We start from the raw sequence: 14,071 nt of genomic DNA, 5'->3' as shown, positions 1-14,071 counted from the left end.
TTCCTGTGCTTTTCACCCCAATATAAATAATAGTTTTTTCATTTTTCCAAAACCAGCTGTCACATTGCCCAACCAAGATGAGGGCTGGTTGCTTGATGACTTCTCTCTTCCTCTTCCAGTCAGCTAGCTGTTGGGATGTACTTGACTCATCAGCTAGCTATTGTTGTGGTTGGCCAGCTCCTGCTCCAAGGACTGTGGGGGTTGATCCTCACATTATCAGAGGCCGGTTTTACTGCCAACAGCTTCTGACAGTGAAGCGTCTCTGTCAGGGGAAGATTCTGGAAGTGAAGTAGGATCAATGGAGGAGGTAATTACAGGCAGCCCATTAGCTAATTACCACATTAGTGAACCATCATCATCATTATCATCATTAGATTCAGAAGGGGAGGCATTCATAGATGTTTGCAGACGCAGGTTGATGTCAAGGAAGGAACAAATGCCCAAGTATTATAGGAAATAAGGGAGAACACCTGTGGCTGGGGCAATTAGGCTAATGGGGCTGCTGATAAATTGCCAGCATTGTTGCCTCTCGGCGTGGGAGTTTATCCATTTTATGAGAGAGACAGACTTGTGGTTTGCTTCAGGATTTACAAAGACTTTTGTGAACAGCTTCAGGATTTTCAAAGACTTTGTGGAACAATTCACAGTTAAGTCTCAGCGTGAGGACTCTTGAAGGGGGTGGCTGTGACGTCTTCATAGCTGCCTTTTATCTGCTTTACTTTTGTTTTATGTTTTTCACAGCATTCAAGGCTTGTGGTGTGTGGGAGAGCACTTTGGCTGATTAAAAGTGCGTTTTGGACAGTATTTTCCTTTTGATAAACCAACTTCGTTTACTTTACAAACATGTGTGTTTGAATTTCTCCTTTGGACTTAATTGCGGGCTTGTAACGTGAAGCCCGGCATAACAGTTATGTTGTTTTGGCTGAAGGTTCTATCCTCCTCTGCTCTCCCCCTTAGGGCTCCAAACTGTGTCAAACTGAATTCATGTCAAAATCCCCCATAGCAAAGGCTACTAATTGTTTGCCTTAGCAGTTGTCCTAAATTCAAATAAAGTATAAACCAATCTTTTCTGTGCAATGGATGTTAATTAGTCTCCTTAACAGTCAGTAATAGTCTAAGCAAAATAACACATCTGACAAAGAGTTTTTCAGATAACAGCAGATAACCCACATGAACCTTATTGTTTTTGACAAAACTGCCCAGAAACAATTTGCAGGCAAAATTGATAATTTCCAACATGAGCAGAACAGAGGTTTGAATTCAAAGACAAGGACTTGAAATGAACAAAGTTGCTTCTTGCAAATTCCTCATTTATTTTAATCACTTAAATAGGCTATGGAAGTGGTCAACTATCCCCAAGCCTTATTCCTGAGTAGTTCTTTTCCTCCAGAACCATTCCTACCTTTTGGCAGCTCTGCGTATGCGTGCATGGAGAACTGGCTCCTCCTCCTCCTCCTCTTCTTCACTCATGGCAGCCTATGGAGGTTCTGAAGGCACTGGTTGAATCCTTGCCTCTGGCACCGAGCCTTCTCCAACCGCCTCACTCTCTGACTCTGGTGTCAGCTGCACAGGCCGTTAGCAAATCACAACACCAGACTTCTCGCTGTCCAAATCTACCAGCTGCACAGGCCACTGGTGGACCATAACACACCTGGTGCACCAGGTTCACATGTTCATCTAGGCTTTCGGTAAAGATGAGAATGTCATCCAAGAACCCTTTTGTACAGTTGGTCATGCAGCACCTCGTTTATCAGTTGCATGAAAACGGCAAGTGCTCCTTGCAACCCAAATGGCATCACTCTCAACTGAAAACTACCAAGGGAGCAGTTGAAGGCACTTTCCCACTCACTTCCTTCTTTGATTTGCACTTGGTAGTATGCCTCTCATAAGTCCAGTTTAGTGAACACCTTCCCCTTTGCCAAGTGGGCCAACATGTCCTTTATAAGGGGAAGCAGGTAGATGTTATCCATGCATGTGGCATTGATTCTCCTGAAATCTACACACGGTCTCACTGACCCATCCTTCTCCCTAAAGAGGACCAGGACTGCCACCTTGGATTTTGCTGGCTGGATGAATCTGCAGGCTAGATTGGCATCAATCTACCTCCTCAGCTTTTTCATCTCATTTGGGGTCATATAGTACATCTTAGACTTGGGTAAGTTAGTCCTGGCATGAACTTGATTGCACAATCAGTGGGATGGTGAGGGGAAAGCATGTTGGAACCCTCCTTGTTGAACACTTTTGTTAAGTCCCGATATTCTGCAGGGATTGTAGGTGCCTGGGAGTGGTTATGAGGTGGCTGCAGCCTTTTCTTCCCACTTGGCATCATCCCATGATTGGGTGTTCTCCTCTCCAGTGGTCAGACATGGAGTTCTATTCCAATCCTCACCTCTTAGTAGCAATCTCTCCATATGATGGTGGGTATCCACTTATCCAGCCATGTTAATCTCAGGATCACCATTGCTCTCATTTTTGGCACCACGATGAACCAGAGGTGCCCTCTGAGCCTACCTATTTCCAGTCTCATGGGTTCGGTAAGGTGTGTGGTGGGGACCACTCTGATTAGCATCCCATTGACATGCTCAAACCATATGAGAAAGACTAACTTTACTATGATGGCTTATTATGATATGTTTATTAATAATATTAATTAGTATCAATAATTAAAAAGTATTAATATAATGAGAAAATATTGTTATTATATGACTACTACTAATGAAGAAGATGGTGATGATTATTCCTCAAACTAATTGTAACCAGACAACACAGTTTATATAATTTATACAATTGTGGTTCTTTCTATATATAGCAAAAAAAATATTAAAAATTAATTAAAAAATACATGGCTGTTAAAAACAAAGAAAACTATTTGAAAGACAATTCCAAAAAAAGCAAGGGAAATGTAAGTTTCATGATAGATAAGATGGAATTGATCTAAAAAAATGTGGTTCTCAATCTGGAGGTTGGGACCCCACCCTTTGGGGGTCAAACAACCATTTCACAGGGGTCCTCTAAGACCATGGGAAAACACAAATTTCCCATGGTGTTAGGAACTAAAACTTCTATTCTGGCTTCTTGGGACATATTTTTACAATCTGACCAATCAGCTGTTTACAGTGGTGTCCCTCTGACCTTCCTGCCAATCAGCTTAAAGCTCTGCTGGGACAATTGACACTAGACTTATGGTTGGGGGGGCACAACATGAGTAACTGTATTAAGGGGTCAAGGCATTAGAAAGGTTGAGAATCACTTATCTAAACCTTATTTTAATAATTCTCCTGTAAATGAATTCCAAATCACATAAAACCACACAAGATTTCAACCAATAAACATAAATCAAAGTAAAGCAAAAGTTTAACTGCAATCATAAACCAAATGGAACGTTACTTACTTTGGGGGAATTGTGACAGTATTTCCTTTAGGTAATGAAAAAGTAGAGGATTCTTTTCCTAAAACTGTAGCATTGTATACCAAGGGTTTTATGCTGGGGTTTTTCAACTGTATCTGTTGCAAAAATACAATATTTTTATTTCCTGAATCTTTTTACACTCCTTTTCAAAGCAACTCCCAAAGATTTACATAAAACTGTGCATAAAAACTATGACAAATAATATTACATTTTTTATTTCAATAAATGCAACAGCTGCAATATGGGGGGGGGGGAGGCATGCTATACATTATATTCTTTTTTGTAAAAACGACAGTTGTTATTCGTATATTACAGATGAAAGAGAACCTAAAAGATGGTGAGTTGTATTGAGGCTTCAAACAACTTTTATTAGATGATAGCTCTAGTAACGAAGCAAGGACATCCAAAATCCTAGATCATTATTAAAATTATGCAAAATAAAAATTGATTAAACTAAACAAATAATTCCCTCAACCCTGTCAAACTATTTACTAAGTCTGTACTACTATTACTACTAATTTTTTCTCATCATTCCTATCACCCATCTCCTCCCACTTATGACTGTATGACTGTAACTTGTTACTTGTATTCCTAAGATTTTTATTAATATTGATTGTTTCCTAAATTGCTTATTTGACCCCTATGACAATCATTAAGTGTTCTTGACAAATGTATATTTTTTTAATGTACAGTTAGTATATGCACCAAAGACAAATTTTTTGTATGTCCAATCACACTTCTATCCTATCCTATTCTATAGTAAAAGATGGCACAACCTTTATTTTGACTGTTAGAAGAATTTAACATCCAGTAATCGTAAGTATTATGGAAACAGATAGAAGTGCACAACATCTGAATAACAACGTGAAAACATTAAGATTCAGAAACCAGACTTCTAGCTATAAATCAATAAGTGCAATTTACTTTTTCTTCATGTTACAGCTCATCTTCCAGTATCTAGTTATAACACTTAATTATAAAGGTTTGTTTCTTCCAATATTAGTAAAAGAAATCCCCAAGTTCACTTTCAATTCTATCAAAAATTACTTAAAATCTTAATATACAAATACCTTTCTAAGAATAGTAGCATGAAGTTGGCCAGCAAACTCTAGTGTTTTCTTAGGTAAATATTGAGGAAGTCTCTCATATAAATAGACACAAAGCATAAGCATCATAATTGGATTTGGATCACAAATGTCAGCAGCCTAATTTTACATTAAAAATAAAGCAGTGTAAATTGATATATATAAATATATACATATATATTTGTTTGTTTTCGTAGATTTTCGAGGGCATATGTATGTAGATTGTTCTGAGTTTGGGTTTTACCCTTTGCAATATTTTGAGTGTCTATGCGATGTTGCGGTGAAATCACATTCCCCATCATCAGGCTGAAGTTGTTAGCTTCGTGCTGCTTTGAATATAACTATAACTAACGTCGCATACACACTAAAGTATTATACGGGGTAAAACCCAACTCAGAGACTGCAACTAATGATCTTTCATATCTAAAATCACTGTGAAACAGAAAATAAAACATAGGAATTAGAAGTCTATGGAGATTCTCAGCCATGCAGGTCATGATTGTCCCAAAGGTGCTTTTTTTTCCCAAGAAGCAACTCTTCTTTCTGGTTTTACTTTGAAGACATTTCACTTCTCATCCAAGAAGCTTCTTCAGCTCTGACTGGATGGTAGGGAATGACAGCTTGCATACAGGTAGTTAAGGTCACCTGGAGGTTTATTTGTGTTATCAGGGTTACCCAAGTTGTGAAATGGATGTGGAGCAGTGCTTGGAACTGTTGAAAGGACTGTGTTGTGGATTGGAGATAGATTATGTCACATCTCTCCCCCTCTGTTGAGAGGGCTGTACAATTTCAAAATCCTTCCAGTTGCCTCTTGAAAAAATCCACCTTTGGGATAGGAACTAGAACCAATTTTATTTCAAACATCAACATAAGGAAATACATAAAAACAAATATCTGAGAAACAAGGGGAAAATTGCATAAATATTTAAGTACTAATTCAGTAAGAAATACAGAAAATATTACATTTTTCACAATTCTTTTCATACAAATATTTATAGTGATTAGTTGTTTACTTTTTAAGTATTGTATACCAATACAATCTTAAAATACACTTTTAAAGCAGCTTACTGAAATTGAATTAGGTGTTTTTCTAGAGTAGAAAGAGTTTGAATGCTTTCAAACTTCAGTTTTGGAAAAATAATCCTGGGCATACTGTTCAAGGAAACAAATTTATGGATCATTGAATAAATCAACCCAGAGTTCTCATTTGAGGCATAAATACCTAAGGTCAAATTATTCTATAATTTTGACCTAGATGTCTGGCAATGGCTCTAATGCTGGGAAATGTGGAAGGAAAGAGAAGATGATGATCAGCACCAATGTGTTCAGTTACATTAGCAATGAATGCACCATTGAAAGATTTGAAAGGCCAGATTATAGACAAATTGTTATGAAAAAAAAATCTATCTAATGTATATTATTCAACAATAATTGACAAAATCAACAATATTGATGTCATGTAATCAAGATGAGGGTACAGTCATAATCAGGATATATTCATTCTTTTATTATTATTACAGTTCTTCCTTGTTGTATCCCATATTCATTTTTTTAAAGTTTGCATTTTAATTTTGATTATCCAATATCTAATAGGTATTGACTCCAAGTGATAAGATACATTTTCTTCAGGACATCCTGTCCCCAAGCTAGTTCTTCATTGCTGTTGTAACCAAGACCATCTATCTTGTTGCTGCCATCTTCATTTTCTTTTTTCTTGCAGTTTTCCCAGAATTATAAACTTCTGTCAGATAGCTAAGTCTTTGTTTAATATATCCAAAATATGATAATTTGAATTCTTTGGATAGCACAGTGAAATTAGGATTCATCCAAACCTCTCTAACCATTGCTGTTTTTTTAGTTGGATTTACAATATTGCTGGCATTAAATAGTTACTTTTCCAAAAAGCAAATTTCTTATCCACACACATTAAAATCTGATGTTATGGTTAAGATGCAGCCCTAGAAACCAGAAATCTGTAAATTCTAGTTCTTCTTTAGTGATGTCAGCTGACTGAGAGATGCTCGATCTATTTCTTCCTATTATTACTATTACTATTACAATTATTATTAATTAGATTTGTATGCTGCCCTTCTCTGAAGACTCGGGGTGGCTCTTAGTCTAATTGGCCACACAGGTCTATTGTGGTAAGAATATAAGGATTCTTGTACACTGATTTCAGGGAAGGGTTCTAAATACTGTTATTATCAGTTTTGTGGGCATGGCTTATTTTGTGAGTGTGGCTTGATGGTCATGTGATGATGGGTGTGGCTTGATGGTCAGGTGACTGGGTGGCGTAGCTTCCTGGTCATATGACTAGGCAGGTGTAGCTTCATGGTCATGTTACTGAGTGGGTGTAGCTGGGTGATCATATGACTGGTGGGTTACTTTGTCTCTTTCTCTTTCTTTCTCATCTCTTTCTCTTTCTTCTTTTTAAATGATTTTTATTGAACAGTTTTAAAAATGCAACATATAAATACAAAATATGCATATATACAAAAGATCTGGGGTGGCACAGTAGTTAGTGCAGCATTGCAGACTACTTCAGTTAACTGTTAGCTGTAGTTCAGCAGTTCAAATCTCAGCACCATCTCAAGGTTGACTCAGCCTTCCATCCTTCTGAGGTAGGTAAAATGAGGACCTAGATTATTAAAAACTACTAAAATTAAGTTTTTGTTAGTCCTCTACTAACGTCATCAGAGTGTTAAAATCCCCATTGAAGACAGTTGATTTTATATAATGCTGTTCAATTTGCTCGTTGTCCTTGGAAGGAAGGGTGTGGGCCTGTGACATGGGCAATGAGCAAATTGAGCAGCATTATATAAAATCAACTGTCTTCAATGGGGATTTTAACATTCTGATGATATTAGTAGAAGACTAACAAAAGCTTAGTTAATTTTAGTAGTTTTTAATAAATTTTAAACATTCCGGAGATCGCAATGGCTGTTGCCTCTTCATTTATAAATACACCTGGAACTTGCATTTTTAGGACAATTATCTCTCTCTCTCTCTCTCTCTCTCCCCCCCCCCTCTCTCTCCCCTTCTCTCTCCATCTATATCTATATCTATATCTATATCTATATCTATATCTATATCTATATCTATATCTATATCTATCTATCTATCTATCTATCTATCTATCTATCTATCTATCTATCTATCTATATGTTTTCGTAGATTTTCACAGGGGGAGGTATGAAGGTCTTGGCATATTCGGGTTTCTTCCTATGTAGGTTTCAGAGATTTCTGGCGACACAGCTGTGTTCACCCTAGAACAAGGATAGAAGCACCAGCCTGAAGATGACAAGTGGGATCTCGTCAAAGCGTCACCAGAAATCTCTGAAACCTACATGGGAAGAAACTCGAATATGCCAAGACCTTTATACACACACACACACACACACACACACACACATACACACACACACACACATATGCATAACATAACATCAACATTATATGATGTAACCTTACATAACATAACCTTACAAAACATAAACAGTTTATATTATTTTTCATCCCACAGCTTTGTGTATCTTCTATATTATTATATCTCTTATTCCTTAGAGTTATCTATGTTTACATAATTCTTACTTACTTCTATTTTCTTTACCTATTTAACATCCATTCCAAATTTGTCTACTTATCTCTTTCTCTTTCTTAATACCCTGTATGAACTCTACTGATTGATATAAATGGATTTTAATAATGTGTATTTTCACATGATCTGCTACCTTTGCTATAAGGAGTATGCCAGCAAGGGATTTAGAAATCTTGGATACCTTAACAATTGAATGGTTAATATTATGGAGATGATAAAAATGATGCAGGAGACACATTGAATCTTTGGGGGGGGGGGTAGTTTAGGTCAGGGTTCAGCAACCTTCAACACTCAAAGAGCCATTTGGACTCATTTTCTACAGAAACAAAAACACAGAGAGCAACAAAACCTGGATTCACTGGTCCGACTCTGAATCCCACAGAGAAGGTGAAGTAGCTACATTCTACAAAAAGACACTAAACCTAAAAAATATCCAAGTTACACATGATCTCACTCTCCCCGAAACCATCGTCTGTGATCTATCCCTAAATGCCACACTTCACTTCCTACTTTGTTACAGAGCCCCAGACTACAACATCACACATGCGAACAAATTAACTTTAGTGCTAACATGGGCAGCCTCCTGCCCACACCCCCTTATCTTTCTTGGAGACCTCAACCTACCTCACATTAACTGGACCCTAAATGAAAGCATGGCTGGACCCATCCATACAACCCTATATAATGCTGTTACTAATCTGGGACTCGACCAACTAGTAACAAACAATACTAGACTCAACAACTGCCTAGACCTCATATTTTGCAACAGCAAAAGCACAATTTATGGACTACAAATAAAAGAATGCTTTTCTAACAGTGACCACAGGATGATTAACTTCAGTCTCAATATACACCACTGCAAGAATCATCTTAATAATGGGACACCCAAGTACAACTTTTAAAAAGCCAACTATGAACTCATAGATGCTGATCTCTCAACTCTTGACTGGCAAACTCTACTCTCTGGCTGTAACACTGCCAATGACCTCTACAACATTTTCTTGCTCGAAGTCAAAAGAACTATCAGGCTACAAGTATCATTTATAAGAAAAACCAAGAAAAACAAACTATCAATATCAATAAGGAAATTACATTCCCCCACCAAAAATCCCAACTTCAAAAACTGCTACAAAAATATATGCCACCAAATAAAGATGGAATGCTTCAACTATCACAGCAAACAAGAAAAAAACCCCTCCTATGCACCAAATCCAACCATGCCTTTTACAAATTTGTAAATAACAAACTCAAGGACTCAAGATCTATCTCACTACTAAAAGGACCCAGCAACAAAGAATGCTATGATGAATCAATCAAAGCTAACTTTTTCAACACATTCTTTGGCTCAGTTTTTGTAAACAGCAACGGCTAATGCCCCAAATTCCCTAATCGTACCACAAATACTCGTATAAATATGACTTAACTCAAATACATTTTACTGAAGACAACAATGAAAAAGCACTATGCGACCTAAAACCTTCTCTATCAATTGGGCCTAATGGTCTATGTGCATTCTTCCTAAAAAAGCTATCCACAGCCATAGCTGAACCACTAAATATAATCTTTTAAAAATCATTCAGCACCAGTTCACTATCAAACCTATGGTTGCTAGCTACAGTCATCCCCATCTTAAAAAAGGAGATCCCAGTCTAGCTGAAAACTACAGACCAATCTCTCTATGCCTGTCACATGCAAATGTGGAATCAATCATTAACCAATCAATTACCCTGTACCTAGAAACTAAACACCAACTCTCTAACAAACAATTTGGTTTCAGAAAAAAATATCTTGTAACCTGTATCTCCTTCACTGCAAAAACATATGGACTACGCATCTCGATCAAGGCAAATCAATAAATGCAATTTACATAGACTTTTGTAAAACCTTTCACTCAGTGGTTCATGATAAACTGCTTCTAAAACTCAAAACCTACAGCATCTCAGGATCCCTACATGATTGGATAACTTCGTTCCTATCAAACAAACAACAGGTTGTCAAAATAGGGAGCACTCTTTCTAATCCTGTTCCTGTTAACAGTGGTGTATCCCAAGGCAGCATAGTAGACCCAACACTTTTCATACTCTATATAAATGACCTTTGTAATCACATTACAAGCAACTGCGTTCTCTTTGTCGATGATTTAAAATTCTTCAACAACACTGATAACACAGCTACCCTCCAAAAAGACCTTGACTTTGTGTCAGAATGGTCAAACATCTGGCAACTTCAAATCTCAACCAAAAAATGCTCTGTACTACACATTGACAAAAAGAATCAGAACACCAAATACAAGACCTTATAGACAACCCTCACTTCATACAATTTAATTTAATTTAATTTAATTGATTTCTATGCCACCCAATCCCATAGGACTCAGGGCGGCTTACAGCAATATTTAACTCATATCAAATGACCTAAGTGCCAAAGCTCACTGCAACAACATCGCCAAAAAGGCTTCATGAATTGTTAACCTAATCTTACGTAGCTTCTTCTTCTCCAGTATTATCACACTACTAACCAGAGCATACAAAACTTTTGCCAGACCAGTCCTGAAATACAGATCATCTGTCTGGAACCCACAACACATTTTAGACATAAATACATTAGAAAGAGTCCAGAAATACTTTACAAGAAGAGCCCCCCACTCCTCTACTTGAAACAGAACACAACCAGACTTGAAATCCTAGCCTTAGAAAGATTAGAACTACGTCACCTTAATCACAACCTAAGCATAGCCCATAAAATCATCTGCTACGATGTCCTTTCTGTTAACGACTATTTCAGCTTCAACCACAATAATACAAAAGCACACAACAGATACAAACTCAAAGTAAACTGCTCTAAACTCGACTGTAGAAAATACGACTTTAGCAACCAAGGAGTAAACGTCTGGAACTCACTACCTGACTTTATAGTTTCATCACTAACCCCCCAAAACTTTCTCCTTAGATTATCCATGATTGACTTCACTGATTCCTAAGAGGTCAGTAAGGGGCATGCATAAGTGCACTGTCCTGTCCTAATGTTTCCCTTATTAGCAATATCACGTATATAAACAGTGTTATATCTTTGTATACTACCAATACGTACTTGACAAAATAAATAAATAAATAAATAAATGGGTGGGCATGTCAAACCCAACATCACACACTCCCACCCAGTTACATGAACCCCCTTCACATACTTATTCCTTCCTTACTTCCATTCTCCCTTCTGATTTTACCTTCCTTCTTTCTCTGTGCTCTGATTTTAACTTCCTTTCCCCTTTCACCTTCATTCAACCTTTCTTTCTCTCCTCCCTCCCTCCTCTTTCTCTCCTTACTTCCTTCTCCCTCCCTCTTCTTTCTATCCCTTACTTCGTTAATAAATGCTTTCTGAGTTCTACTAGTTGCGTTGTTGAGAGGGGCGGCATACAAATCAAATAAACAAGTAAGTAAGTAAGTAAGTAAGTAAGTAAGTAAGTAAGTAAGTAAGTAAGTAAGTAAATAAATAAATAAATAAATAAATAGGAAACAGATAGTACTAACTATGTCAGATCTCAAATGAAGGGCAGAAATCATTTCTTTCCCATGTGTGTGCACAGCCAAGCAGGATACAATGTTAGAGAAACCAATCTATTCATAGTGTCTGAAAGACTTCTGCTTTGTTTTCTCTGCTGCCATTTCAGTTATCAAGAACTACCTCTAGGCATTTTGCCAACTCTCTGAAGCTACATAAGATACCAAGACCTAATTGCTCTTCTTTGCTTTAAAACTCTTCAAACTGATACCAGCTATTAATGAAGATTAATTAGTAGCTGGTTGCTTGCCAAAAAAAGACTGCTTGTAGATTGGCGTGTGCATATTCACTGCTAAGACGTTTATTAGTAGTGATGTTTGAATTAAATAAGTGTATAAACTGGGTTTTGTGTTACATTCTTGCTGGGGACAGAACAAGCAGCTCTCAAGGAGAACAAAGTGGGCGTGGCACACCCAGAGCTCCCATTTCATCGCAATAGTTAAAGAACTCTTCAGCTTGGAGCTCTAAGCTGCAGAGAGTGGGGGACAGCAGCAATGCTGGCAACTTTGGAGGCTCCTTCACTCAGTGCAAAGATGGGTTCTAACTTACCTCACTGCCGGTTCACTTCCTCCCACGCTGTGCAAAAAACCATGCATAGTGCAAAAAACCAGACTTTTTTTAAAAAATAAAAATGCCGAAAACAAGAGGGTGACTGCATGCACAATGCTGGAAACATGACTTTTGCACAGGCAAACAAGAAATTGTTTTTACAAAAATTTGGGAGAATTTTTTTTTTTTTAAAGATGGTGGCGCCCATGGACTGGCAACGACTGATCTGGTTTGATAACATCATTGTGATGTCACCAGCAGGTCACTACCAGTTTGGATGAACCTGTCTGAACTGGGAGGAAGACCCCTGACTGACAAATAAAGGCAAGATATAAATCAAATAAATTCATGCATAATTAATTCAAAACCTCTGTATTTTTGAAATATTACAAATCACCATAAAATTAGGGTTAGAGTTAGGTTTGTTCTTAGTCCCTTTTTTATACTTACAAAAAGTTAAAATAAGCTAGCTTGATAGTTATATTATAACTTAATTATAACTTAATAATTAAACAATTATTGAAATAATATAATTAAATTAAATTAATTTAACCACCTACGTGCATTAGCATACTTTAAAAATAGGAACATAAAATGGTGTAACTGAAAAAATATTATTCATAGAATATTTGTAATATAGGACCACTTACCACTATATCTATGTCAAGATTTATTGCATGAAAAGCATTCACAAGTATCAAAGCATTATGCAAATACTGTTCAAAACTTGTGGGATGAGTGTACATATTCACGAAGTGAGTTGAAATCTGCAACCAAAATGAAAATAAAAGTTTTTCTGAGTGAACATCTGGAATAGTTACAGGTAAAGGACAACAGAATAAGAATAACAGAACAATAAGTTGGAAGGGACCTTGGAGGCCTTCTAATTCAAAACCCTGCTCCAGCAGGAAATCCTATACCAGTGATGGCGAACCTTTTCCCCCTTGGATGCTGAAAGAGCATGCATGCGTGCTATCGCACATGTGTGAGTGCCCACACCCATAATTCAATGCCTGGGGAGGGTGAAAACAGCTTCTCCCACCCCCCTGTAGGTCCTCTGGCTCTGTTTCCCAAATTCTGGTGGGCCCAGCAGGCTCGGGTTTTACCCTCCCCAGGCTCCAAAGGCTTCCCTGAAGACGGGGAAGAGTACAAATGACTCCCCCCCACCCGTAGGCTCTCTGGAAGCCAAAAAACCTCTCCCAAACCCTCTGTACAAGCCAAAAGTCAGCTGGTCGGCACATACATGCACATTGGAGCTGAGCTATGGGCAACGGCTCCATATGCCACTTGTGGTGCCCATCACTGCCCTATACCATTCCAGATGAAATGTCTAAACTCTTAAAAACATCCAGTGTTGGAATACACATAAATTCTGGGGGCAAGAAGTTCCACTGATTGTTCTGTCAAAAAATGTCACCTTAGTTGTGTTCTGGTTTCTGGTAGAACTTTAGTTATTGAAAATAACTCTTACTGAATGCAGTATTTCATAAACAAAGAAACTCCATTTTTATTCTCTTTGCTTCTGTATTCAAAAATGCAATACAGACTGGTACATTCTTTTCTCCCATTATCTCCCTTAATTACATTCCAAATGCATTCCTTCATGCCTCCTTCCGTCTCCTGAAATTCATGAATTTACAGCATGATTCAAAAACAGCAGGAATGACTGCAATATAACACAGAATAAACTTACTCACTCAGGAGCCAAACTGAAACATGTTTCCTCTTAGAGCTACAACATTGAAACTCCGCCCTTCTTCCCCACTAGCCTCCTGACATAACTAACACATCATTCCAGTATTTAACCCATTTCTGCCCTTAATATATTTTTCCTAACACCTGTTCCTTGCGATTTTGGACCCTTCTGAATTG

At 37.5% G+C, this 14,071-nt stretch overlaps 1 protein-coding gene across 1 annotated transcript in view; it reads right to left on the bottom strand.

Moving 5' to 3' along the window:
• The window catches only part of CFAP47 (cilia and flagella associated protein 47), a 1,022,460-nt gene that overhangs the window by 634,130 nt on the left and 374,259 nt on the right, over nucleotides 1-14,071 (bottom strand). The window contains exons 35-37 of the mRNA XM_070750589.1: nucleotides 12,850-12,966; nucleotides 4,480-4,614; nucleotides 3,392-3,504 (exon numbers count right to left, since the gene is read on the bottom strand). Of these exons, the coding sequence (XP_070606690.1) occupies nucleotides 3,392-3,504; nucleotides 4,480-4,614; nucleotides 12,850-12,966 (365 nt within the window). The remainder of the gene's footprint in view (nucleotides 1-3,391; nucleotides 3,505-4,479; nucleotides 4,615-12,849; nucleotides 12,967-14,071) is intronic.

The sequence above is a fragment of the Erythrolamprus reginae genome, chromosome 4, assembly GCF_031021105.1.
Source record: "Erythrolamprus reginae isolate rEryReg1 chromosome 4, rEryReg1.hap1, whole genome shotgun sequence".
Lineage (NCBI taxonomy): Eukaryota > Metazoa > Chordata > Lepidosauria > Squamata > Dipsadidae > Erythrolamprus > Erythrolamprus reginae.
The sequence above is the reverse complement of the archived record's forward strand: the minus strand, read 5'-3'. Positions and strand labels throughout refer to the sequence as shown.